Source organism: Semicossyphus pulcher, unplaced genomic scaffold (assembly GCF_022749685.1).
Source record: "Semicossyphus pulcher isolate SPU_LCO1_2020_fin unplaced genomic scaffold, fSemPul1.0.p SCAF_21, whole genome shotgun sequence".
Taxonomy (NCBI): Eukaryota; Metazoa; Chordata; class Actinopteri; order Labriformes; family Labridae; genus Semicossyphus; species Semicossyphus pulcher.
In genome coordinates this window covers 1,250,671-1,272,619 of record NW_027211695.1, presented here as the reverse complement: position 1 = coordinate 1,272,619, position 21,949 = coordinate 1,250,671, and the positions used below count along the sequence as shown (strand labels likewise).

The 21,949-nt window shown below is 48.9% G+C and overlaps 1 protein-coding gene across 1 annotated transcript; it reads right to left on the bottom strand.

Annotated features, from left to right (window-relative positions):
* Positions 1–527: 527 nt before the first annotated feature.
* On the bottom strand, positions 528–21,087 carry ache (acetylcholinesterase (Yt blood group)). The gene is made up of 9 exons (XM_069672549.1): positions 20,999–21,087; positions 8,643–9,149; positions 7,589–7,812; positions 7,247–7,507; positions 6,779–7,001; positions 6,353–6,595; positions 5,146–5,338; positions 4,516–4,694; positions 528–4,232 (listed from the first exon to the last, which is right to left on the bottom strand). Exons 2-9 carry the CDS (start codon positions 9,073–9,075, stop codon positions 4,111–4,113), a joined length of 1,878 nt encoding a protein of 625 aa, XP_069528650.1. The 5' UTR covers positions 9,076–9,149; positions 20,999–21,087; the 3' UTR covers positions 528–4,110.
* Between the last annotated feature and the right edge of the window lie 862 nt (positions 21,088–21,949).

Here is a 21,949-nt window from a genome sequence, read left to right as displayed (position 1 = left end):
CTGCTCCTGTGACACAGAGCGGCCACCAGGTGGCAGCACGACCCCACAGTCAGTGAGAGGAGCGCCTCTCCTCAGCAAACAGGTGTGATGCTTGTTCTCTTCTCAGTGTCACTAAACACCTGTTTTAGTCTGCATGCTCCAGGGGTAAGATGTAGCAAGACTTCCCATCATGCATTGTGCTGGACTGAGAACAGTTTGCTGTTTATCTTCCAGAAGAGTTAAAAAAGTTTAACACTTTGATGCTGATAAAATAATTCTTACATAAACAGAGACTCGCCTCTTTTCATGGAGATTATTCAGGTGCTCGTTTCCCTCACACTGAACAGGCAGGTAAGTCACTGATTTTAAAGGTTTTCACAGTGTTTCTGAAACATCTTCGTCACAAACAGTTTTAGGATCTCAGAGACGACATCTTCATGAGATCATTCAGGAAGAAGAAGTGAATGTTGTGAACGTGAGCCTCCTGGTGAGGAGCCTCACAGCTGGTGGTGATGTGTGAGAGAAGAAAGGCTCGCGTTGGACAGACAGAAGCAGCAGTCGTCTTTATTTCTGTTGCTTTAGCTTAAACCAAGTCAGCATTCATGATACACAGAGACGCAGTGGGAAGCTACAGAAGCTCGAACACGAACAGGACGAGTGAGTGAGCAGACAACGACGAGGAAGAGGACGAACTCATCAAACCAACAGAAGAAGAAGAAAAGAGATTTATGGCACTCAGAATAATATATTGCTTTGAAAACACAGCCTCTATCCGTCCTCATTGTTTTATCACCACAGCATTTAAATATCAAATATATTCCTTTACTGACGTTATTGCTAACATGACACTAACAGGAGAGATATAGCACTCACTTTGATAATATTGTTCCAGAGTACAAACTTTACAGAAAATAACAGTCCAAGTTTGGCAGGATATACTTCAGGACATGCAGGATCTGATAGGAGGGCCGGGGGGAGGGGGCGGGGCTTAAGCAGGGGTCTCCCATGGTATGAGAGGAGCTGTCAGTCACACAGCCAGTCACACATGCATTCTCCACAGGTGTTTGAGACGTCAGGTACAATCCTTTATTTACGTTAGTTCTGTTTAAAGCTAAACTACACGACTCCCGCACACGCAGGAGCTGCACATGCCGACGAGACGCTTCAGCCAATCACAGCGCAGATCACTCTCACCCCCCAGTGTTCACTCGCACAGGTACACCTCTCTCTCACACACACACACACACACTCACACAGTCAAACATAAGGTGGTAGTCACAGACAGACAACAGGTGGAGTGAGAGAGCAGCCCAAGTCAAGAGTCCCATTCAGAAAACGATCGTTTTTAAAAGTCCTGAAACATCGTTTAAACGCTCTGACTGTCAGATCTGATCAGTGTAATCAATACAACAACTCTGACAGGAAGTCGACTTTAATAAAGTTTATAATGTTTCAGTTTAAGTCCACGCTGACAGGAAGGGAACGATTCTACTTCCTGTTTGTTAATGAGCTCCTCGTGGGTGGAGGTTTGGTACTGGAGAGCATCAGCGACGAATGTTTGTCAAACTCTGCGTAAGAAGGAGTGATGAAATATTACTGCAAACGTTAAGCTTCATAAATAATGTTCAGTTACATTAACATCAATAAAAACTATCTTATATTTTAAAATCTTTATGTTACATGTTAAAGCATTTCTTTTATTTAAGGTGCTTTATTAATCATTTAAAATAGTAATGAGTCAGAACGCCGTCTGCTCGCTGTGTCGTGGGAACTTTCAGAAACATTTTCATCTTGTTTTCAGACATGAATCAGAAATAAAAACATGTCAGAGCAGATTTCAGATGTCGAGGGAGGTGACGATACGTGCCTGAGGCGACCTGTGTTATCAGGTGAGCTCCTGCTCAGCGCTCAGGTTATCTGCTCTGAGCGGTTATCGACGCGCACACGAGATCTGATGTTTCAGGACGTTCGGGGCTCTGCGGGCAGCGACGGGCTGCGCTCTCACTTTTGGCACAATTCAGCGTCTCCTCTACACGCTCCGCTTCTGTGTTTAAACACTGTGAAATAAAAGTGAGTTATTTATTTGTCTTACGCGCTCTTATTTTGGAAACACTGTCCAGATTAAAGTACTTCCTGTGTCTGCATGTGGAGGATGCAGGACATCACAGCTCGTCGTTAGCCGGCTCTGTGTCACGCTCACATCTCATCTGTAACTTTGTGACTCTCTCGGTTACGTAACGATGGATGTCTCCGCCTGTCTTTTCATCTTTCCATCACCCCCACCCCTCCATCTCTCCTCCTCCATTTTGCCTCCCTCCATCCTTCATGTCCTGTTGGCTGAGCCAGCGCTCTGTCACATTATCCTGCGCTGAGTGAATTACTCTTCCTCCATTAGGCTAACGAGAACGCAGGAGCACGGAGGGGGCGAGAGAGAGAGAGAGGACGAGGGGGGAGGGGGGAGGAGGACAGAGAGATGATGAAGAGGAGAAAAGTTAGATGAGGTGGAAGAAGAGAGAGATACGAGGGAGAGGGGGATGAAAGGAGGAGAGCAGGAGGGTGGGCGGAGGCCGATCAGAGATGAGGATGAAGGTGACAGGCGGAGCGTAGAGGAAGATGAAAGAGGAGAGGGAGAGGAGCAGGGGAAGGAGAGGAGGACAGAGGAGACGAAGGAGAGGGAGAAGAGGAGGAGGAGGAAGAGGAGGAGGAGGAGAAGGAGGTGTGTTAATGAAATACAGGACAGCTGTACCTGACAGTGAGTGGATGACACACACACACACACACACACACACACACACACACACACACACACACACACACGACTCAGTGTCCCGTGTTTAAATGATAAATCTGTATATGAGTGATTATATTTACAGTTTACGTTCAGTGAAGCAGAGACGTGTGAGCTGAGCATGCATTCACACACACACACACAGACACACACACACACACACACACACACACACACACACAGACACACACACACACACACACACGTGTCCGTCTGTGTGTCGGCCTCAAACACGCCTTCACTCTTTGTTTTAATAATTCCACTTCCTCCAGAGTTTCACAATAAAATCCAGACGCAGTGAAGTCAGCGACTCAGACAGGCGTCTCACCTCTCCATCACACTGTGGAGTTTAAACCTCCACATGCAGACTTTCAAAATAAAGCGCTCAAATTGTAAAAAATAATGTTAAACGTTTGATGTGAAGAGTTTTGGTACGAATAATAAACTCATGTTTCTGATGGAGGCGAGCTGCTTCAGAGACATCAGGGTTGAACCTTCGTTAGCTTACAGAGCAGTGATAATAAAGTTTGATCCGTGTGCAGGAAGACGCCTCGCTGAGACTCAAGTCTCATTTTCAGGAGATCGACGTTCAATATTTTCACAGGTGAACCCTCCGAACACGACGTGGAGACGAATGAGCCGACTACAAGAGCTGAGATATCTTTAAAGTTCGTCGATCATTTGAATCTTAGAACAGTTTCCTTTGACACCTGCAGAGAAGTTCAGGTCAGGAGACACTGTCCGCCCGACGGCTGAGTATTTTAAACGTGTCGTTGAACAGGCACCAGTCACCTACACGAGTCACCACAGAAGAAGAGTGAGAGTCACACACACACACACACACACAGTGAAGCAGCGCACCACAGGAAACAGGAAGAGTGGTCAAAACAATGAACCAGAAGAAGAACCTGACGGAGACACGAAACAAACCCTGATATGTGTTAAAGAAGGAATCGTCTGAGAACAGAGGATGAGTAAATGAGATCCACAGTAAACCAGCAGGGTGCAGGGTCATGAGCCTGTCCACATATCTGACACACACACACACGCACACACACACACACACACACACACACACACACACACACACACACACACACACACACGCCCGAGGTAATGACAAATCTTTGACGGTTCTTACATCCCTCCGTACGGATGCCAGGTCCCTCCAGAGCCCGCAGACACACGAACGCCTCATGAATAAATAGTATAAATTAAATAAATACACATCAGTGCCTGTTTGTGGTGAAACATAAACGACGGATGAAGTTCACTGGGGGGCTTTGGAGGGACGTGAGCGGCTCTCTCTGCGGCCCCCTCCCTCGTGGCTCTCGGCGGGGGGCTCAGAGGTCGGTGCAGCGCTCCTGCTTGCTGTAGTGGTCGAACTGGCTCTTCCAGTGCATCATGTAGGAGGACCAGCGGTGGAACTCCACCTTCCACTGGCGCTCCGCCTCGTCGATGTTGTCTGACAGGAGACACAGAGGGGGGGAGGGGTTACACGTCTCGCACTCGTACACGTGGAGTCCCCCAGGGCTCGAGTCTGGGACCACTTTCATTTAACCTGTACAGGCTGCCTCTGGGTGAAGCAGACGCTACGCAGACGACATGCAGATACATTTCATTCATCTGACCAAAGGTGAGACAGAAACAGGTGTGTGGGAACAGGGAGGACAGCAGGAAGGTTTAACAGACCGACAGTGCTGCTGGGAGTTTATAAAACTGGTGTGGCCTGTGTGCGGAGCGTTTACCGGTGATGTTGAGGAGGCGTGGCAGGAAGCGGTTCCAGAAAGCACACATCTGGTTCCTCAGACCTCGGTGGATCTTCAGAGGTTCGGTGTTCAGCCCCACGTGCTTCTGCTCGCTCAGAGTGAACACGGGCCAGCGCCTCTTACTCTCCACCAGCCCGTCCTGGTTCACGTTCGGGTTTCTGACGGGAGACAGGATCACATTTACATTTACACGTCTACACGAAGGCTACAGAGTCTCTGGTGAACGTAGCTCATCGTAGACTGCTTAAGAAGATGGCCGAGGCGTAGGTAGAGTTACTGCAGAGCCTGAACATGCAGTGTGTGTGCGTGTGCGTGTGCGTGTGTGTGTGTGTGTGTGTGTGTGCGTGAGCTCGTCTGGAGAGAAACCAGGTCAGTGTTTAACAGCAGTCTGACATCAGCCCTGTGTTTCTGCAGCAGAGTCATTACTCAGTGCTGAGGCTGGAGGAAAGACTGCGCTCTGTGCACACGTAACCAGATTAAAGCTGTAATGATTCTCTCTGCAGAGACGCGGCTCGGAGACGCAGCTCGACCGAGAACAGAGTATCTGCTCCCCTGCCTCCTCTCCTCACTACAGTAAACATGCACTCTTTCCGCGGTTCGATTCCTCACCCGGTGCGAGCGAAGTTGGCCCAGTATCTCATCATGCGTCGGCTCAGCTTCTCCTCCTCCAGCGTGTAGTTGAGTCTCTTCTCCAGCGGCAGGCCGAACACAAACTCGATCTCGTAGCCGTGGATCACTCCCATCCACTCGGGCCAGGCCAGGTTAGAGGCCCGGTGGTCGAACAGGTAGAGGTAGACGCCTCCTGGAGGAGGAGCAGGAGGATATTTTACATCTCTTACATCATTAATTACACACACAACATCCCCTCGTCTTTAACATGTCTCCTTTTGCTCCACTGACACGTTCCAGCTTCACTTCTTTTGTTTTTATGTTCATGTAGACGAGAACACATGCTGCAGGAGGAGAGAAATATAACGAGAGAAAATTCAGAGATTAAAGTCGAACATTTGGCAGAAAAAAAGGCTGATCTGTGAGAACAAACTGTCACGGAGCCGGAGCAGATTTAGCCTCTCTGCACACAAGGAGCCGACTTCATGGAGGAGAAACACACGTGTCTATGCTCCCCGTTTGCCCCAGGGGTTACATCACACACGAGAGTTACCCTCCGACCTCATGACGGGCACTGAAAGAAACAAACCTGCAGTTTGGGTGTCCAGAGAGGATTCAGGAGCTAATCTCTGACTTCATAATCTCACGAGTTATTTTCTTTACGCCTTTAATCTCTGAACTTTGGAGTTTTTTCCTCTGAATGTTTCTCTCCTCCTCCATTTTTGTTTTTTACAAAAACCCCAACATGCTGTCGTAAAAATCAGATAAATGTTATCATGTAAAGAAGTTCTTTAAAAATCAACCTGTTAACGTGTTGAATATGAGAATAAGTATTTGTAGGAGATTGTAGGGAAGGAACTACAGCTCATTGCCTCACGTTTGGCTCGTTATCACCTAAAGAAGTATTTAGTACGTTTCCACCACAAGAACTTTCCCAGGAACTAGCGACTAGCGACCCCCCCCACACACGTGTTGAACTCTTTTACAAAAAGTTTGCACCAAGAATTCTGTCGCCGTTCAGCCAATCAGGCGCTGTGTTTGCGATGGTAAAGACAGCTGTCACAGATAGCGTTCCCTGCTGTAGCCGTCCACTAAACACGCAGCACGTTTCTATGCAGTGTAAAGAGAATGCAGAATCACAAATGTTCCCGAGCACACAGCAGCTGCTACACTCTGCTCTCCGTGTAGGGATCCTGTGAACACACACCCTGTGAGTTTCCCCCGCTGTTGGTCAGCCCGCCCGCGCCCCCCGTGTTGGCCTTCAGGGCGTTGTGCTGGGTGTACGAGCGGGCGAAGTGAGCCAGCGGGCAGATGACGTTGTGGTCGCCCACGATGTCGTCCATGGCGTCGCGGTTCTTCAGGCCGTTGTTCTCGTCCATCCAGTCGGTGTACTGCAGCACCACCGCCTCCAGGCCGATGTCGTTAGCGTGAGGGACGCTCAGCTTCACACCTGAGGGGGGAGGATCCAGGTGTGTTAGTCATTGAAAGGTAAATCATGGCTGTGACTGTGATGGAGGTGTTTCTCTATGATGACTCATATTTACAGGATGATATTTCTACACATTGTGAGCTCTGAATGATTAACAGGTAGGTAACAGGTGTCTTCATCCTGCAGCGTCTGCTCTTTGTTCACCTTCCAGGAAATCCTCTCTGGAGATGAGGCTCTCGTTGTCCTTGCTGAAGCCCGGCGCTCCGTACAGCAGGAAGTAGGAGCCCTCGTCCTGGTTGACGCCCAGCATCACCTGAGTGTCTTTAAAGTTTCCTGAGCTGAGCATGGCCTCGGGAGTGTCGGGGAGGACCTCGCCGTCAACCACAGGGACGAAGGAGAACCTGAAGAGGGCCGACCACGGCAGCACCTGATCACGACATCGACAGGGAACCAATGAGCGTAACTCAGTGACACAATGTCGACAGAACAATGTCAGGACATTAATCACGGCGGGTTCAGGATGAGTACACCTGCTGTGTTCGAGTCCTCAGAGAGCTGTGAGCATTCACAGATATAGATACACTGTACAGGTTGGGCGTGTCCAGGTAAACCCTCCTCCCTCTGCAGGGAGGCTAAGACGACATGAGGACGGTGTCAGTGAAGCAGTCGTACCTGCCACTCCTGGTCGATGAGCTCCTGCGGGGTTTTGCTCCTCAGGCAGTCCACCAGCTCGGTGTCGTTGCCTCCGTTGCAGCCGACCAGTTTGCCCAGCAGCGTGGCCCGTCTGCGGGCCTCAGCGGGGCTGACCGAGGCCCAGGGACAGTTGGGGACCCCGCTCTGGAGGATGGCCCTGGTGAAGGTGGGCCGGCTGTCTGGAGACAGCAGGTGGTATCCGACTGAAGCGCCGCCGGCACTCTCTCCAAAGATGGTCACCTGGTGAGAGACGGACACGGGGGTCAGAGGGTCTGTCACATGAGTGAGGAGAACAAACTCACAAGCACACGAGCATCTCACCTGTTTGGGGTTTCCACCGAAGAAGTGGATGTTGTCTTGGACCCACTGCAGCGCCATCCTCTGGTCCAGCAGACCCACGTTCCCCGGAGCCTCAGAGGAGCCGTGCAGGGCGAGGAAGCCGAACGCTCCGATGCGATAGTTCATGGAGACGACGATGACCGTCTCGCTGTGAGCCAGGTAGCGACCGTCGTACACGTCCAGAGAAGAGGAGCCGCTGTAGAAGCCTGTGAGGGAACACGGTGCGGGTTAACACGGGACACAGACACAGGATTAATGATGATCACATCAATGATGCAAACTAACTTTATTTATGTTTTACATGTTTAATCCTGCAAAGCAAACGTCTCTACACTGATTCAACTCGACGTAATCTCAGGTGACATCAATAAACTCGGATCAGTCTAACAGAGAGCGGTCTGTGCTCGTGACAGAGCTCTGCTCAACTTTAAACCTCAGACTGGATCTAATCTCAGATTAAACTCGTCTGTGTCGGTGCCGAACAGATGCTGTCGTCGTCCGGCTGCATTACTCTTCAGCTCTCTGCACGAGTTATAAAATGTTGATGCAGGTTGTGATAAACGCCGTCGCCTGCACAAACTATGACCTCATGTTTGGTAACTTGCTCGCGGCGCCAGCAGAGGGCAGAATGTGTTTCACACCGCTCTGCAGAGAGAGACTGTGTCTTTATGCTCGTGCACAAACGTCCCTCCTCCCATCATCAGCGTGTCTGGATGCTGTTAAAGGGCCGTTCCACTGGTTTTACACTTTGGCCCAGTTTGTGCTTTAATGCTCTTTAGATGTTTCTGATTGTCTCCAGCTGCAACGTTCATCAAGGATTATGTTGCAGCCGTTACAGCCTGTTTCACTGCTGCAGGATGAACACATCTGCTGAGACGTTCACACCCTGTGTGTTCCTGTGAGTCATGAAGAACAGAATATGTAAAAAGACTTCCCCTTTAACGCGCTGCCTCTGTCGTCCGCTGCTGCCCTGCCTGTCAGAGTGACTCATCTCTAACCTTTTATAATTCACTCTCAGAGAGTCGTGAGCGAGTACCTCCGCCGTAGATCCACACCATGACGGTGAGGTTGTGAGGTCTGGGGGAGGACGGCACCCACACGTTGAGGTACAGACAGTCCTCGCTCATCTCCCTGTTGGGGTTCCACATCTCGCTGCCGTGGAAACCAGGGAAGGACGTGTCCACAAACTGGAAGCAGGCGTCGGGGTAGTTGGTGGCCTCGTACAACCCGGACCACTGTTGCTTGGGCTCAGCGCGACGGAAGCGCCGCTTCCCCACCGGCGGCTCGGCGAAGGGGATGCCCAGGAAGGAGCTGACGTAGCTGTGGTCCAGCACCGGCTGACGGAAACCGCGGACCCGACCGTTACGAGTCTGAACGATGAGGTCGGCCTCGCTCTGAGAGGAGCAGGAGGGGAGGAGGAGAGACAGGAGGACGACCGGGGACAGGAGGAGGAGGACGGAGGTCTGCATGATGGAGGCAGAGACGGTCTGTGGCCGGAGCTGCGGACGGACTCCCTCTCTGATCAGCGAGGGCAGGGTCGAGTCTGAGGAGAGAGAGAGAGAGAGAGAGTGATGTGATTAGAGTGATGGAGAGCAGACTGAGGACACAGAGGAAGCAGAAGTCTGGACGTGTCGTCGAGGGAGATCCAAAGATCCGTTCAGACGGTTCTTTACACTCGATCACTGAACACACTTCAGCCTCTCACAGGCAGCAAACTGATTGATCATTTAAACAACTCTCTGTATTTGAAGGCGTGGCTCTGCAGGTGCAACATCAGGTAGAATAATCACCATGCTGCTCTCAACACATGATGAAATAATGGTCTTGGTTTTAGTTATTGGGTTTCTCTGAGCTCCTCGTCTGTCTGGAGCGTCGGCTGCCAAACCTCAGACTGAGTTAGTCTGCAGCCTGTGCAGCTCAAAGCAGCAGCACTGATGTATTTAAATCCTCTGGAACAGAGACACAGCCGAGAGGGAGAATAAAGAGACACTGAGGGGGACGGCAGCGACCTGACAACACCTGCTGACAGCAGCAACAAAACCTGAAGGTGAGAGAGGAGAACAAAGGTTCTGACAGTCCATGACACCCAGAACTTCTGCATCACAATCATACAGATAGATACAGAGAGATGTACTGTATTGATCCAAACTGGGAAACTGTGGGGAACCCAGAACGTACACACACACACACACACACACACACACACACACACACTGTGTCTGAGGTTACCATGCACGGCACAGTGGATGGATGGAGGTGTGTAGGCGGCTGTGCTTCCCAGAAAAGACTCATTAAATATTAAGCATGAAGACAGCAGAGTCCTGCAGCTGCACAGCACAGAGGGACACACACACACACACACACACACACACACACACACACACACACACACACACACACACACTGAGCAGTTTGTCCCTGTTGTTTTTAATTACTTATTTTCGGGTCTAAATGTTTAACAGGAACACACAGTGTTTGAATGTCTCCAGTAGATGTGTTCATCCTGCAGCAGTAAACAGGCTGTAATGGCTGCAACATAATCCTTGATGGGTCAAAGGTCGTCCACTAAAAGTTCTTGTTGTTTCCACTGACAGGCTCAGATTGTTATTCTAAGTGTCTGACAACATGACAGAAAGGATCCCTACAGAGATAGACCTTTTAGTTACAGAGGAAGATGATTGTTTTAACCACACACAGACGTTACATCGCTCTCTGCAGACACACCAGACTCCATTCATAAAAACAGCGATTTAAGCTCACAGAACACAGAAGTTGCATGGCTACCGCTGCCTCGATTTGTTAGTTTTTTGTTACTGTGTGTTACATAAATATCGTGTTTGATCTGAAGTCACCATTTTAAACACCAAAGTAACACAAACAAACTAACTGACGGAGGCAGCGGTAGACCAGAAACTCCTGTGTGCTGCGAGCTAAAATTACTGTTTTTGTCAATGGAGTCTGGTGTGTTGAAGAGCGCGGCGTCACAGCCGTTTCTGGTGCAGCCTGTTTCACTGCTGCAGGCTGAAGACATGAACTGGATCAGTTACAAAACTGTTTGTACCTTTTTGACTCCATAACATGTTACACTGGGCCCAGGTTTAAAGACACACAATATCCTTTAGGTCAGTCGACTGTGTGTTTTAGTTTCTGTGCGTGCTCCTCCTGAGATCTCCATCAGCGAGTTCACACAGTGCAGGAGAAGCATGCTCCTCTCTCAGCGTGCAGACGTGTTTAAAGCCTCAGCGCTCAGCAACAAAGGCTGGGACAGGTGTGTGGTCAGGAGGGGAACTATAAAAAGGCTTCAGAGTAAAAGCCTAGTAAATGCCACACAGTGTGACGGATTAATGTGGCACCGGGCACAGCGAGGCTGGTCCCCAGAGAAAGAAACGTCACAGCTAATGTTCTGGGGGGAAATAAGGGACAGACTTTTATTCTTTTTATTTGTATTTTATGAAAGCTGCGTCTCTAACAGGAAGTGTTTCTTCCTCTGCAGAGAAGGAGCAGCAGATGTAGATGGAGGAAGCTGCAGCTCTGTGCTGATCGGAGCGAACACAAAGTAATGAAAGAAGCAGCTGTGACTCCTCCCTCCTCCAGGAGGAGCCAGCGTCTCTGTTTCAACTGATCCTGAATCAGTTTATTCTGGAATCAATTCTATTTTCTTCTACAAACAGGAATGAGTCACAGTTTGGTTTTAAACACAGACTGTATAAAAAGATGGCCGACATGAAGCCAAACCCTCTCTGTCGCCCCCTGCTGCCTGGCTGCAGTACAGCTCATAAAGCCCGCCTCCTCCATGTTAACAGATGGGACATGAGTCAAACTATAAAATCTAAATACATTTTTCTCCAACATGGTTTCTGTCATTATAGTTAGTTCTTTACATGCTGATTTGTGTACAAGTTTACTTTTAATTAGTTATTTGATGCTGCAAAAGGGGGCGTGGCTTCATGATTGACAGCTGTGTTGACAAATGGGGCTCCTGCAGCGTTCTGTTCCCGAGTAGCAGAGTAGAGGAGGAACGGCGAGAGGAGACGTAACGCCCGCTCAGGGGGGGTTTAGGCTTCAGTTTGTACGAGAGGAGGTGGAGACGTCGGCCATCTTTAAATCGAGCACTGGTTTTGCTACTTCTGAGTTTGATCTTTTCGTCCATCCTGACCTTGTCGTGTACACAATAACAACAACACACAATCAACACAAACAAACGCTGTAAAGCTTTACAGATGGGGGTGTTAGCATGTAGCATCAACCGCCTACAAAAAACACAATCTCAGATGACATCACTGTGACATCATCAGGGTTATAAAAACTTCCTCTAGAGCCACAGAGACATTAACAAACAAGCTAGTGATTTCCTGCTTTGGGCTTCAAAATAAAAGCCTCACAACAAATGCAACATCCAAACATGTGAAGTGATGTTTGTTACACACGAGTTTAAATCACACTTTAGATTCATGCAGCACAAATAAGACAACATGAAGAGTTAGTGGGAGGTCTCTGAACGTCCTCATGACAACATCAGCCTGTGTGTGTGTGTGTGTGTGTGTGTGTGTGTGTGTGTGTGTGTGTGAGAGGGACAGAGGAAGGTGACATCACCAAAATAGATCGTCTATATCTCTATACAGCAGAGAGAGTGTGTTCATAAATACACACACACACAGCTGCCCCCTATCCCTTACAGCACCTCCAAACTAATCCTGTCGCCATGGCGACCATACGTCTCCAAACATAAACAGCAGCCAGGGAGCGGACAGGTGTGAGGCGACTGAGCGTCCATTGTTGCTCATGACGAGGCAGAGAGAGAGAGAGAGAGAGAGAGAGAGAGAGAGAGAGAGAGAGAGAGAGAGAGAGCGCGCTGCAGAGTTTAATCAGTTTTAAGTTCAACTAGCTAGCTAGCTTAGCAGCCTCATGCTACGTCACACACTGCTGCGCTCTGATTGGTCGCTGCATCTGTAGGTCAGAAAGAACAGAGAGGTTCCAGGACAGGTGATGGAGGTCAGCCTGTGCAGCTGCAGGTCCTCCCTGAGTGGAGCTGGCCGTCTGCAGGTGTGACACTGTGGACTCAGGTGACCCCTGAAACACCTGAGCTGCGGTCTCAGATACATGTCACCGCCGGGGGAAGAGGCCGAGTTACACGGCTGCAGGAGGACACAGACGTTAAATTTGTTCACATGAAAAGCTTCCCCGTCAGGCTCTGAGGTCCTGACCTCCTGTGACATCACCCCCCCCACGGCTCGCTCACAGGTATTTATACCCACGCTGCTTTACTTTTATATTTCCACCTCTGATGGGGTAACAGACTGCTCTGCCTCCTCCTTTAACCCTGAGCATCATTTAAGAAGTAAAGTTAACACTGAATAAACCCTCATGAGCAGCGAGCAGTCACGTGCTGCTGACAGTGAGACGCTGCAGCCTGAGACGTGCACGTGCTCACCTTGCTGCAGGTAAAGATGACACTAAAAGTCAATAATTAATCGTGTTCATGGTCACAGGGTTTCACTGGGAGCCAAAGAACCGGCAGACGTCTCGTCCTCTCCAAAACATCCATCCAAACATGTGAGACAAAAGCAAAAGAAGAGAAGGAATCAGTCCTAATGTTTACGTCCTCAGACTCTGACTGCCTCCTCCACTTTCCCTCTGGGTGTTTAAATCCGCCTCCGTCCAACACCTGACCAACCTCAACCACACATTCTCTCCAGAAGCAGTCTGACGTCACAGAGTCTTTATTAATAGCAGAGACAGATGTGAGGAGGAACAACAGAGAGGCTGCTGGGACAGAGGGATGAGAGAGAGAGAGAGAGAGAGAGAGAGAGGAGGAGGCGATTAGGCTCCATTAAAGTCTGCAGGCTCGTACCGTCTGTACGTGCAGCACTTTGAAACATGTCGTCATGAAGTTTGAAAGAACCTGTAAACTGCAGCGGGATCGTTTACGGCACTAACACAAAGTGTATTCGTTGGCGGCTGGAGAGTCCGCCATCTTGTTTCCTTTCAGACGCATCTGAAGGAGCCTTCGACGCGCCGCTGTGACGCAATCAGCCTTCAAATGCGTCCTTTGAAGGCTGCAGCCGCTGGATTGGGACACAGCTGTAGTCACTAACCCAGCCCCATGGACCATCATGCATTGCACTAAAACAAAACAGCACTGATGTACGTAACGGCGCAGAAATGACGAGTTCTCTGTAACGTCCTCGACACAGAACGCCCTCTACAGAGAGGAAGGAGACAGACACAAAGGATGCTTGTGTTAACATTAGCTACTAGCTTAGCATTCGCTAACCCCTCCCTCCTCTCCAGCCCCACCCTCGTGGCGAAATATGGTCACTTTAGGCTCCAAAATCCAAGATGGCGACAACCAATCTACCAAACGTAAAACAAAACAAACAGCACTTTTATGTTTGTATAAAAACTAGTTCAGTCTATATGCTAAGCTAGGCTAAGCTAGGCTAATCACATGCTAATTCCAGTTCTGTACTAAACATACAGTCTGTCACATGTTCGTTCATGACCTATGTTCTATGAAACAGTTTGTTCTGTAGTGAGCAGGAAGTCAGGTGTTCTGCCCAGGTGTGAGGTCACACAAAGGTCACCTCTTCATAGTGACAGACTAACAGGATATGAAACCGTCACACTCTTCAGGTGAACCAAACCTCACTGTAACTGTGAACACTTCTGCAGGTGATCCCTCACACGTCCGGGAGGGACAGAAAAACATGAAGACACGGCAGGCTGAGGGGTGGAAAGAGGGGGAGGAGCTCCGGCGGGTGAGGAAATAAGAGAGGAGGGCAGGGGAAGACGCTGAGGGGAGGGGCCGGAGAGACTGGGGGGGGGGAGAAAGTGTGTCACTTCTCAAATTAGACCCGAGGAATTTGTGTCTGAAGTTCACAGGAGGATTGGTTTCAGGGGGGCGGGAGCACGTCATGTGTCCGTCAGGAAAAAACCTGGACAGAGACGTCACAGAGCGAGCGGACGAGTTTACAGCGCTTCATGTTTATCAATGAACGATAGAAGGTCACGCTCTATAAATAGCTCTCTGATCAGACGGGAGCAGCTTCATTACAGAGATCCACTGATCACATCTAAATATAGAAACATTGAAATCACACGCAGACGATCAGAGACGCTACAAAGAGAGAGCGCGGAGGCTGCAGAGATGGAGGACGCACGGAGGAAGCAGAAGCGAGAGCACGCTGCTGCTGCTGCTGGACCGTCCTGATGATGCAGAGCACAGATGGAGTCCCCGACCTGCAGCCCGACAGCAGCTGCTGAAATACAGACATGAATAATGAAGAGAGCAGATCACAGAAAGGATCCATCCGATGAGCCAGCAGCTGTTTCATCCTCAGTATGATCAGCTGATCGGCATCTTTGTTTGTGCAGGTGTCACACAGGTGTGTTTTCACTCCACACGACCACTGCAGCCGCGTCGACTCTCTGCGCTCCACTCCGCTGAGCGCCGTCAGTGTAACGACCGTGTCGCGTCCGTCTCACGCACACGCCCGCCCGCCCGCCGCCACAGCTGAACGTTCTTGAACTTCTTTCTCAGCGATGTGCAGAAGTGACCACAAACATCCCAACATGTGGGACGTCCTGGAGGAATGAGCACACACAGGAGGGCCTCTGCGGGGCGGAGCATCGGCGCTGGACTGGCTGCACGAGGTGACGTCAGTTTGAACTGAAGCCGGGCTACACGCTACATTTAACGTACAACTATGCTAATTTAGCTCGTTGTTATAGACTATAGAGAAAGTGCAGCTGTACCGACAGGGATACAGTAGTGCACAGAAGCCGTTTCCATGGTTACCATGCGTACACCGCCTGCCGTTTACCCGCAGAGCGCCTGTGTGCCTGTCTGTTCGCATGAGGGGCGCAGTGAGACCCCGAGATCCAGGCGGGTACGCAGGCGGAGTGGAGGCTAAGCCCCGCCCACAGCCCAACACCTCACGCCATAAACAGCTGCAAAACACAGAATCAATAAGAATCTTATTAAGATGAAGGTGTGTCAGTCAGAACGTGTCCGACACTCACAGCGCAGAGCGACAGGGCCGGGTCTCACTCTCTGACAGACACGCCGGCTGCTCGGGAATCACTGGAATTTTCCATTTTGCAGTTTGGCCGTCTAATGTTTCACACAACACCACGATTACTGGACATACACACACACACACACACACACACACACACACACACACACACCGGCAGTGATGGGTAAGACTAGAATAGACCACAAACCTGTAGAAGAGCAGAATGAGACGTCACCACGTCGGACACGTCTGTCCTGTGAACACACTCGGAGCGGGACACTGAGGACAGAGCCCGTCAGAGAGATCACACCTGAACTGAACCAGAACTTTATGTCCTTAGAAGGTACTGTCACGTACTTTCAGAGGATTGTTCCTACTGTTCTGGACCAACACTGTCCTCAGCTGTCAGGTTGACCAGATTTAGTGCTCCTCTCAGGGATCCTCAGTGGCCTTGAGGGGGCTAATGAGAGGAAAAGGTAAAGTATGACAAACTGAGGGAGCAATGAACAGCGAGGGGCAGGAGCATTACAGACCCGTCCCTCTGCAGGGTTCCCTTTAAGGGAGCAGCAGGTGAAGGGTCATCAGGTGTGTCATCTAGGTGGTAGCACCCAAGGTGGATCTGGGTAAGGAGAGGAAGTGTGTGCTGGAGTGCTACCCAACCCCAACTGATACCCCTCCCCCACCAAAATGTCTGTTTATCAAACTTGGCACCGACAAATCTGGAACGATGTTCGAGCGCTGCTCGGACGGAGATGGGCGGAGTTTGGAGCTGAGATGACGAGGAGTCGCAGAAGTTACAGACGGAGCATAGCATCGCGCCAGAAAGGGGGCGGAGCTTAGCGTGTCGACACGGGTTTGTGTTCCCATCAATGCCGATCGGAGCCGAGGATAATTACCCGGGTCTGAATGCAGATGTGTTAGCAGGTGTTAGCGGATGTTAGCATCAGTACTTCAGTGTGTGAATAAATGTAAATCAAACATGAGTAGCATTTGGGGACTACTTTCAGCGGAGGATTGATCCACATTAGGTGCTGTCGGTTGTATTTGGGGCAGCGTGGACACGTGTGACTGGATCACAGCAGCGTTACAGAATAATGTGCTTTAATGTGAAAGCCTTCCAGCTTCAGATGATGGCAGGACGTTAACGTGAGGACTCAGCCTCACAGCTTCAGTACAAACAGAGTGTTTGAGAGTCTCTCTCTGCCCACTCCCACATGAAACTGTTCTCTGCTTCTGTCCTGACACTTAACCCACCCACAGGCTGTGCAGGTTACAAGTCAAACACTCAGCAGCTCATGCTGCAGAGTGCATGCTGGGAACTGTAAAATGGAGAGTTTGTACACGGCGTCAGCTGAGATCTGCGAGGCTGAGGGAATAATGAAAGCTTTACTCGTGACGACTGAACAACATAAACAACCTCACGTAGGATCTCTCACAACGTCTCGTATCATTGTAATATATGAGAGAGTGTAGTGGTCAGGCCGGTATATAATAAGGGTTAAAAGGGTTACTGGTGTGGTCTTTGGACACGCCCTTAAAAACCTGCAGTAACAAATTAAAGATCTTTCAAACAAGTGAAACGTCTGCAGAGCAAACGCCTGGAAAATAAAGTGTAAGCAGCCAAACAACAAACTGTCTTTGTCTCCACAGGTCCAAAACTTCAGACCCTTCGATAACACACTCATGAGGAACCTTCAAAACACGCGTGATGAAACAGACGGTAACAGATGTAAAGCAAACAGATCTGAGGAGCAGCACCAGCAGCTTCAAGCTCCACCAGTGGAAGCAGCTGCAGAGAGAAAGAGCAGCAGTGCTCCGTCACAGTGAAGCAGTGTGTCTGCCTCAGAGACCCTCCTGTGGGGATGAGGATGAGGATGAGGATGATGCAGAGCAGGACCACTGGTGCAACCTCTCCAGATCAGAAGTCCTGCATACTGCACACATCGCTGTTCACCTGTGAGGTGTAAAAATATCACCAAATTGCCGACATTTTGCTAACTAATGTAGCATTCTAAGCTAGCTCTGCACTGTCGTGGTTTGCCTTTGTGACGAGAGGCAGCTGTGATAACTCCACGTTATCAGAACAATGACACGGTGAGGTGTTGGAGGCATTATGAGCTCTGCTGTCGGTATCAGAGCGGCTATCAAAAACATGCCACCAATTAAATGGAGTTAGCAGCAGCTCGGCTGGCGGCTAACATCCTGAGTCTGCCAGAGAGCTTTGGAAAAACATTTTGACCTTGTTCAACACCAGGTCTGTTTGTGTTAAAGCCCTTTCCTGAATCAGCGCGTTGACTTGTTTTTTTTTTCCCATTGCCAGTGAAGTATCCTCCTGTCGGTCTCTTTTCTGCTGCGTCACCGCCTGACGTCACAAACAGGAGACAGTGAAGATGTTACGGTGGAGATGGGCGGAGTTTGTAGCTGAGATGACGAGGAGTCGCAGAAGTTACCGACGGAGCATAGCATCGCGTTGGAAAGGGGGCGGAGCTTAGCGTGTCGACACAGGTTTGTGTTCCCATCAATGCCAATCGGAGCCGAGGCGATAATTACCCGGGTCTACTGCAGAGTCATGTGACCCGGGTCTGAATGCTGATAGTAACCTTTCACACTAAGCAAAAAAGCCTGGTGTTAGCGGGTGTTAGCAGGTGTTAGCGAGTGTTAGCAGGTGTTAGCGGGTGTTAGCAGGTGTTAGCGAGTGTTAGCAGGTGTTAGCGGATGTTAGCAGGTGTTAGTGGATGTTAGCAGGTGTTAGCAGGTGTTAGCGGATGTTAGCAGGTGTTAGCAGATGTTAGCAGGTGTTAGCAGATGTTAGCGGGTGTTAGCAGATGTTAGCGGGTGTTAGCAGGTGTTAGCAAGTGTTAGCGGATGTTAGCAGGTGTTACCGTGTGTTAGCGGATGTTAGCAGATGTTAGCAGGTGTTAGCGAGTGTTAGCAGGTGTTAGCGGGTGTTAGCAGGTGTTAGCGAGTGTTAGCAGGTGTTAGCAGGTGTTAGCAGGTGTTAGCGGATGTTAGCAGGTGTTAGCGGATGTTAGCAGGTGTTAGCAGATGTTAGCGGGTGTTAGCAGATGTTAGCGGGTGTTAGCAGATGTTAGCAAGTGTTAGCGGATGTTAGCAGGTGTTACCGTGTGTTAGCGGATGTTAGCAGATGTTAGCGGGTGTTAGCGGGTGTTAGCGGATGTTAGCAGATGTTAGCGGGTGTTAGCAGATGTTAGCGAGTGTTAGCGGGTGTTAGTGGGTGTTAGCAGATGTTAGCGGGTGTTAGCAGGTGTTAGCGGGTGTTAGCGGGTGTTAGCAGATGTTAGCGGGTGTTCGCGGGTGTTAGCAGATGTTAGCGGGTGTTAGCGGGTGTTAGCGGATGTTAGCAGATGTTAGCGGGTGTTAGCAGATGTTAGCGAGTGTTCGCGGGTGTTAGCGGGTGTTAGCAGATGTTAGCGGGTGTTAGCAGGTGTTAGCAGATGTTAGCGGGTGTTAGCAGGTGTTAGCGGGTGTTAGCAGATGTTAGCGGGTGTTAGCGGGGGGGGGGGGACTCTGCTGATAATTCAGCTCCTGTTAAAACCTCGTGAACAAAGTCAGCTTTTAGACACGACCTACGCTAACGTTAGCAGCTGCTCAGCTTGCAGCTCCTCCAGATGTGCTTTGTGCGCTGAACATCGTTGGACACGCACTGATTGTTAAGGTGAAACTGCTTTTTCAGTGTTTTTATTGAGTCAACTTAAAATGTAAAAATAATTCAACCTAATGAAGCGTCTCATTTCTCCTGGTCGTTATCAAGACACTCCTGTCACTATAACATCATCAGATCATTGTGATAAATGCTGATACACATGAAAAAGGCTGTGAGGCTCAGCCCTCATATAAAATAACACCAGCTTTATTGTTCAACCTGTAAAGCTTGTCAAAGCAGCAGAGCAGCTTCACACAGATCACAGAGTGAACCGCTCCCCGAGGACTGAAACTGCAGAGTCAGAATCACTTACAGATATTATCCCGTGTGCAGAAACTTTTAATAAATGAATAAAAACCTGCAGCATTGATTCACATTTGGCAGTCGAGGCTCTGCACACTGCCAGCTGTCAGAGCTGCATTAACTGCTCTGAGTTACAGAGGCACATAAATCAGACCACAGCAGCAGCAGAGAGGGAGGACACAGTTTGTTTTAACCACCATAAACACCAATACATCATCAATGCTTCGTATCAGTCCTCTGACTGCAGCCAACATGCAGCATCCCTGAAACACTGTCTGTTATCTAACACACACACAGGTGGAGATCTGACACACACACACACACACACACACACACACACACACACACACCGACTGAGCAGCATCTGCACAGCTTCTGTAACACATCAGTGCTGTCACGATGTACAGTAAGCCGGCTGCTAGCAGGAAAATATGACAATATCAAGCAAACATACTTCAATAGCATCAAATATCAATCAATAAGAGCCATTTAGAAATGTCTCATGTTTTCAGATGTACATTAAAAAGGTAGTTAAAGCTTTATACCTTCAAAAACATGCACAGCTTCAATCTGAGCTTCTCTGCAAAGCCAGAGCAAATGCACATCTATACCGAGTGTGTGTTTGTGTGTGAGGGAGACACGCAGACAGACAGAGGGACCGAGTGTAACCAAAGAAGATACCAACATCACACAGCAGCCACATGCGTCTCGCCATCGAGGCGCGTCACACACATCGATTTCCCCGAACTGTCTCCTCCTGCTAATACCGAATACACACACACACACACTGAATGTCGTGGTCATAATTAATTATTAGGACAATTTTATGTCTCTCTCATAAAACATACCTGTGTATGAGAATTGAAATTCTGCGAGGCGTTTACTTGTTATTCCCGCAGGCTTGTGTGAAGTTTAAATACAAATTCGATGAACCAATTTTTTTTCCAGGGGCTGTATTTATCCCGAAAAGACTCATTACTCGTGCAAATTCATAGTTGATATCCAACTATATTCGGTCAGCCATGTCGATCTCCTTATACGCCAAAGAACTCTAAATTGGCAGAAAATTACATGGAATTTGGCGTCACGCTCTGAACCGCACATACGGCTACAAAGCCTGACCTGGTACCGGTTCTGTGGAAGTCTGGAAATGGATAGTTACCATGGCTACCGTTGATGTAGCAAAGATTAAAGGGCATCACTTATGTCACGCACTACATAAATAGTGTTTTCCTGCAGGAGCTAAATTAGATTTGCAGCTCTCGCGGTAATTGACAGTAATTACAGATTCCGTCCTGAAATTCTGTGATTTTGTAATTACACTGTCATTTCATATCAAACTGTCAGACATGTCATCGAGCAACATTAGCAGCCAGCAGAAGGTCGGCTCCAGCATTTCGGTCTTACCTGTCTATCCCTGCGAAGCGAACCGACGAGCTGCAGGTTTATTTCTCCCTCTGCTCGCTCGAACGACGAACCGGACTGCGGTTTGAGGAGGAATGAAAAGGTTTCCCGCAGGAGAGGAGCCTCCGGCCGGCTGTCAGGCACGAAATGTCGGTAAAGCCTCCTCCCAGCAGCAGCAGCGCGTTTTAACGAGCACTCGGCCGGACCGTAAAGCAGTGACGGCAGGGGGAGACTGCTGCTAATAAATACTGCCTGTAAACATAGTAAAGACGCTCCCTCTCGCGAGATCACCCACTGTATGTTTGATTTTATACAGTACAAAAATGCCTATATGCTGTCCAATATTCACAATACAGGGGTTTGACTGCCAGTATTTATGCTGCTGTATACTGAGTGTGAGGAAAAAAGAAATACATTGCATTTGGTTTGTATAGTATGTTAATTAAATTATTTAAAAATAATACTGGTGACAAAAAAAAGGCTTCCAGCCATAATTTAAACTCACATGAATATAAAAGATAAATAAGGCAAACTGCTACAGTGTCAATCAATAAAGATCTCAAAGCATCCTGGTAAATAAGAAAATAGATTATGGGAAAGAAAAACAAACATGCTAATGTTACAGCATGTTTGCATGTTGTACAGTTCTATAAAACAAACATATAATGAATGCCATCATGTATGTCTAACAAAATCAAACAAACAGCTTTTCATTAATTAATTCATACCATCATTTTTCTGTAATGTAGGTGAACTATGTGCATGTGCTTCCTCTGATGTTGGCACTAAAGAATCCTCAATGTTCAAGGGTTCAATATATTGTTAAAAAACATCTTCCTGCAGGTCAAAGTCCACAGGTCACCGACTGTCTGCTCCTCCAGGTCAATGTCAAGTTACAGAATCTTTCAGTTCAGGTGTTGAGGGAACTGCAAAGAGATGAAGGTGGACTGAAAC

Coding starts and splice junctions, on each gene's coding strand:
- ache (XM_069672549.1), bottom strand. CDS start 9,075: ATGCAGACCTCCGTCCTCCTCCTCCTGTCCCCGGTCGTCCTCCTGTCT. Junction 7,508..7,588: donor TCGGTGGAAACCCCAAACAG/GTGAGATGCTCG, acceptor GTCTCTCACCAG/GTGACCATCTTTGGAGAGAG. Junction 7,002..7,246: donor TCATCGACCAGGAGTGGCAG/GTACGACTGCTT, acceptor TGTCGTGATCAG/GTGCTGCCGTGGTCGGCCCT.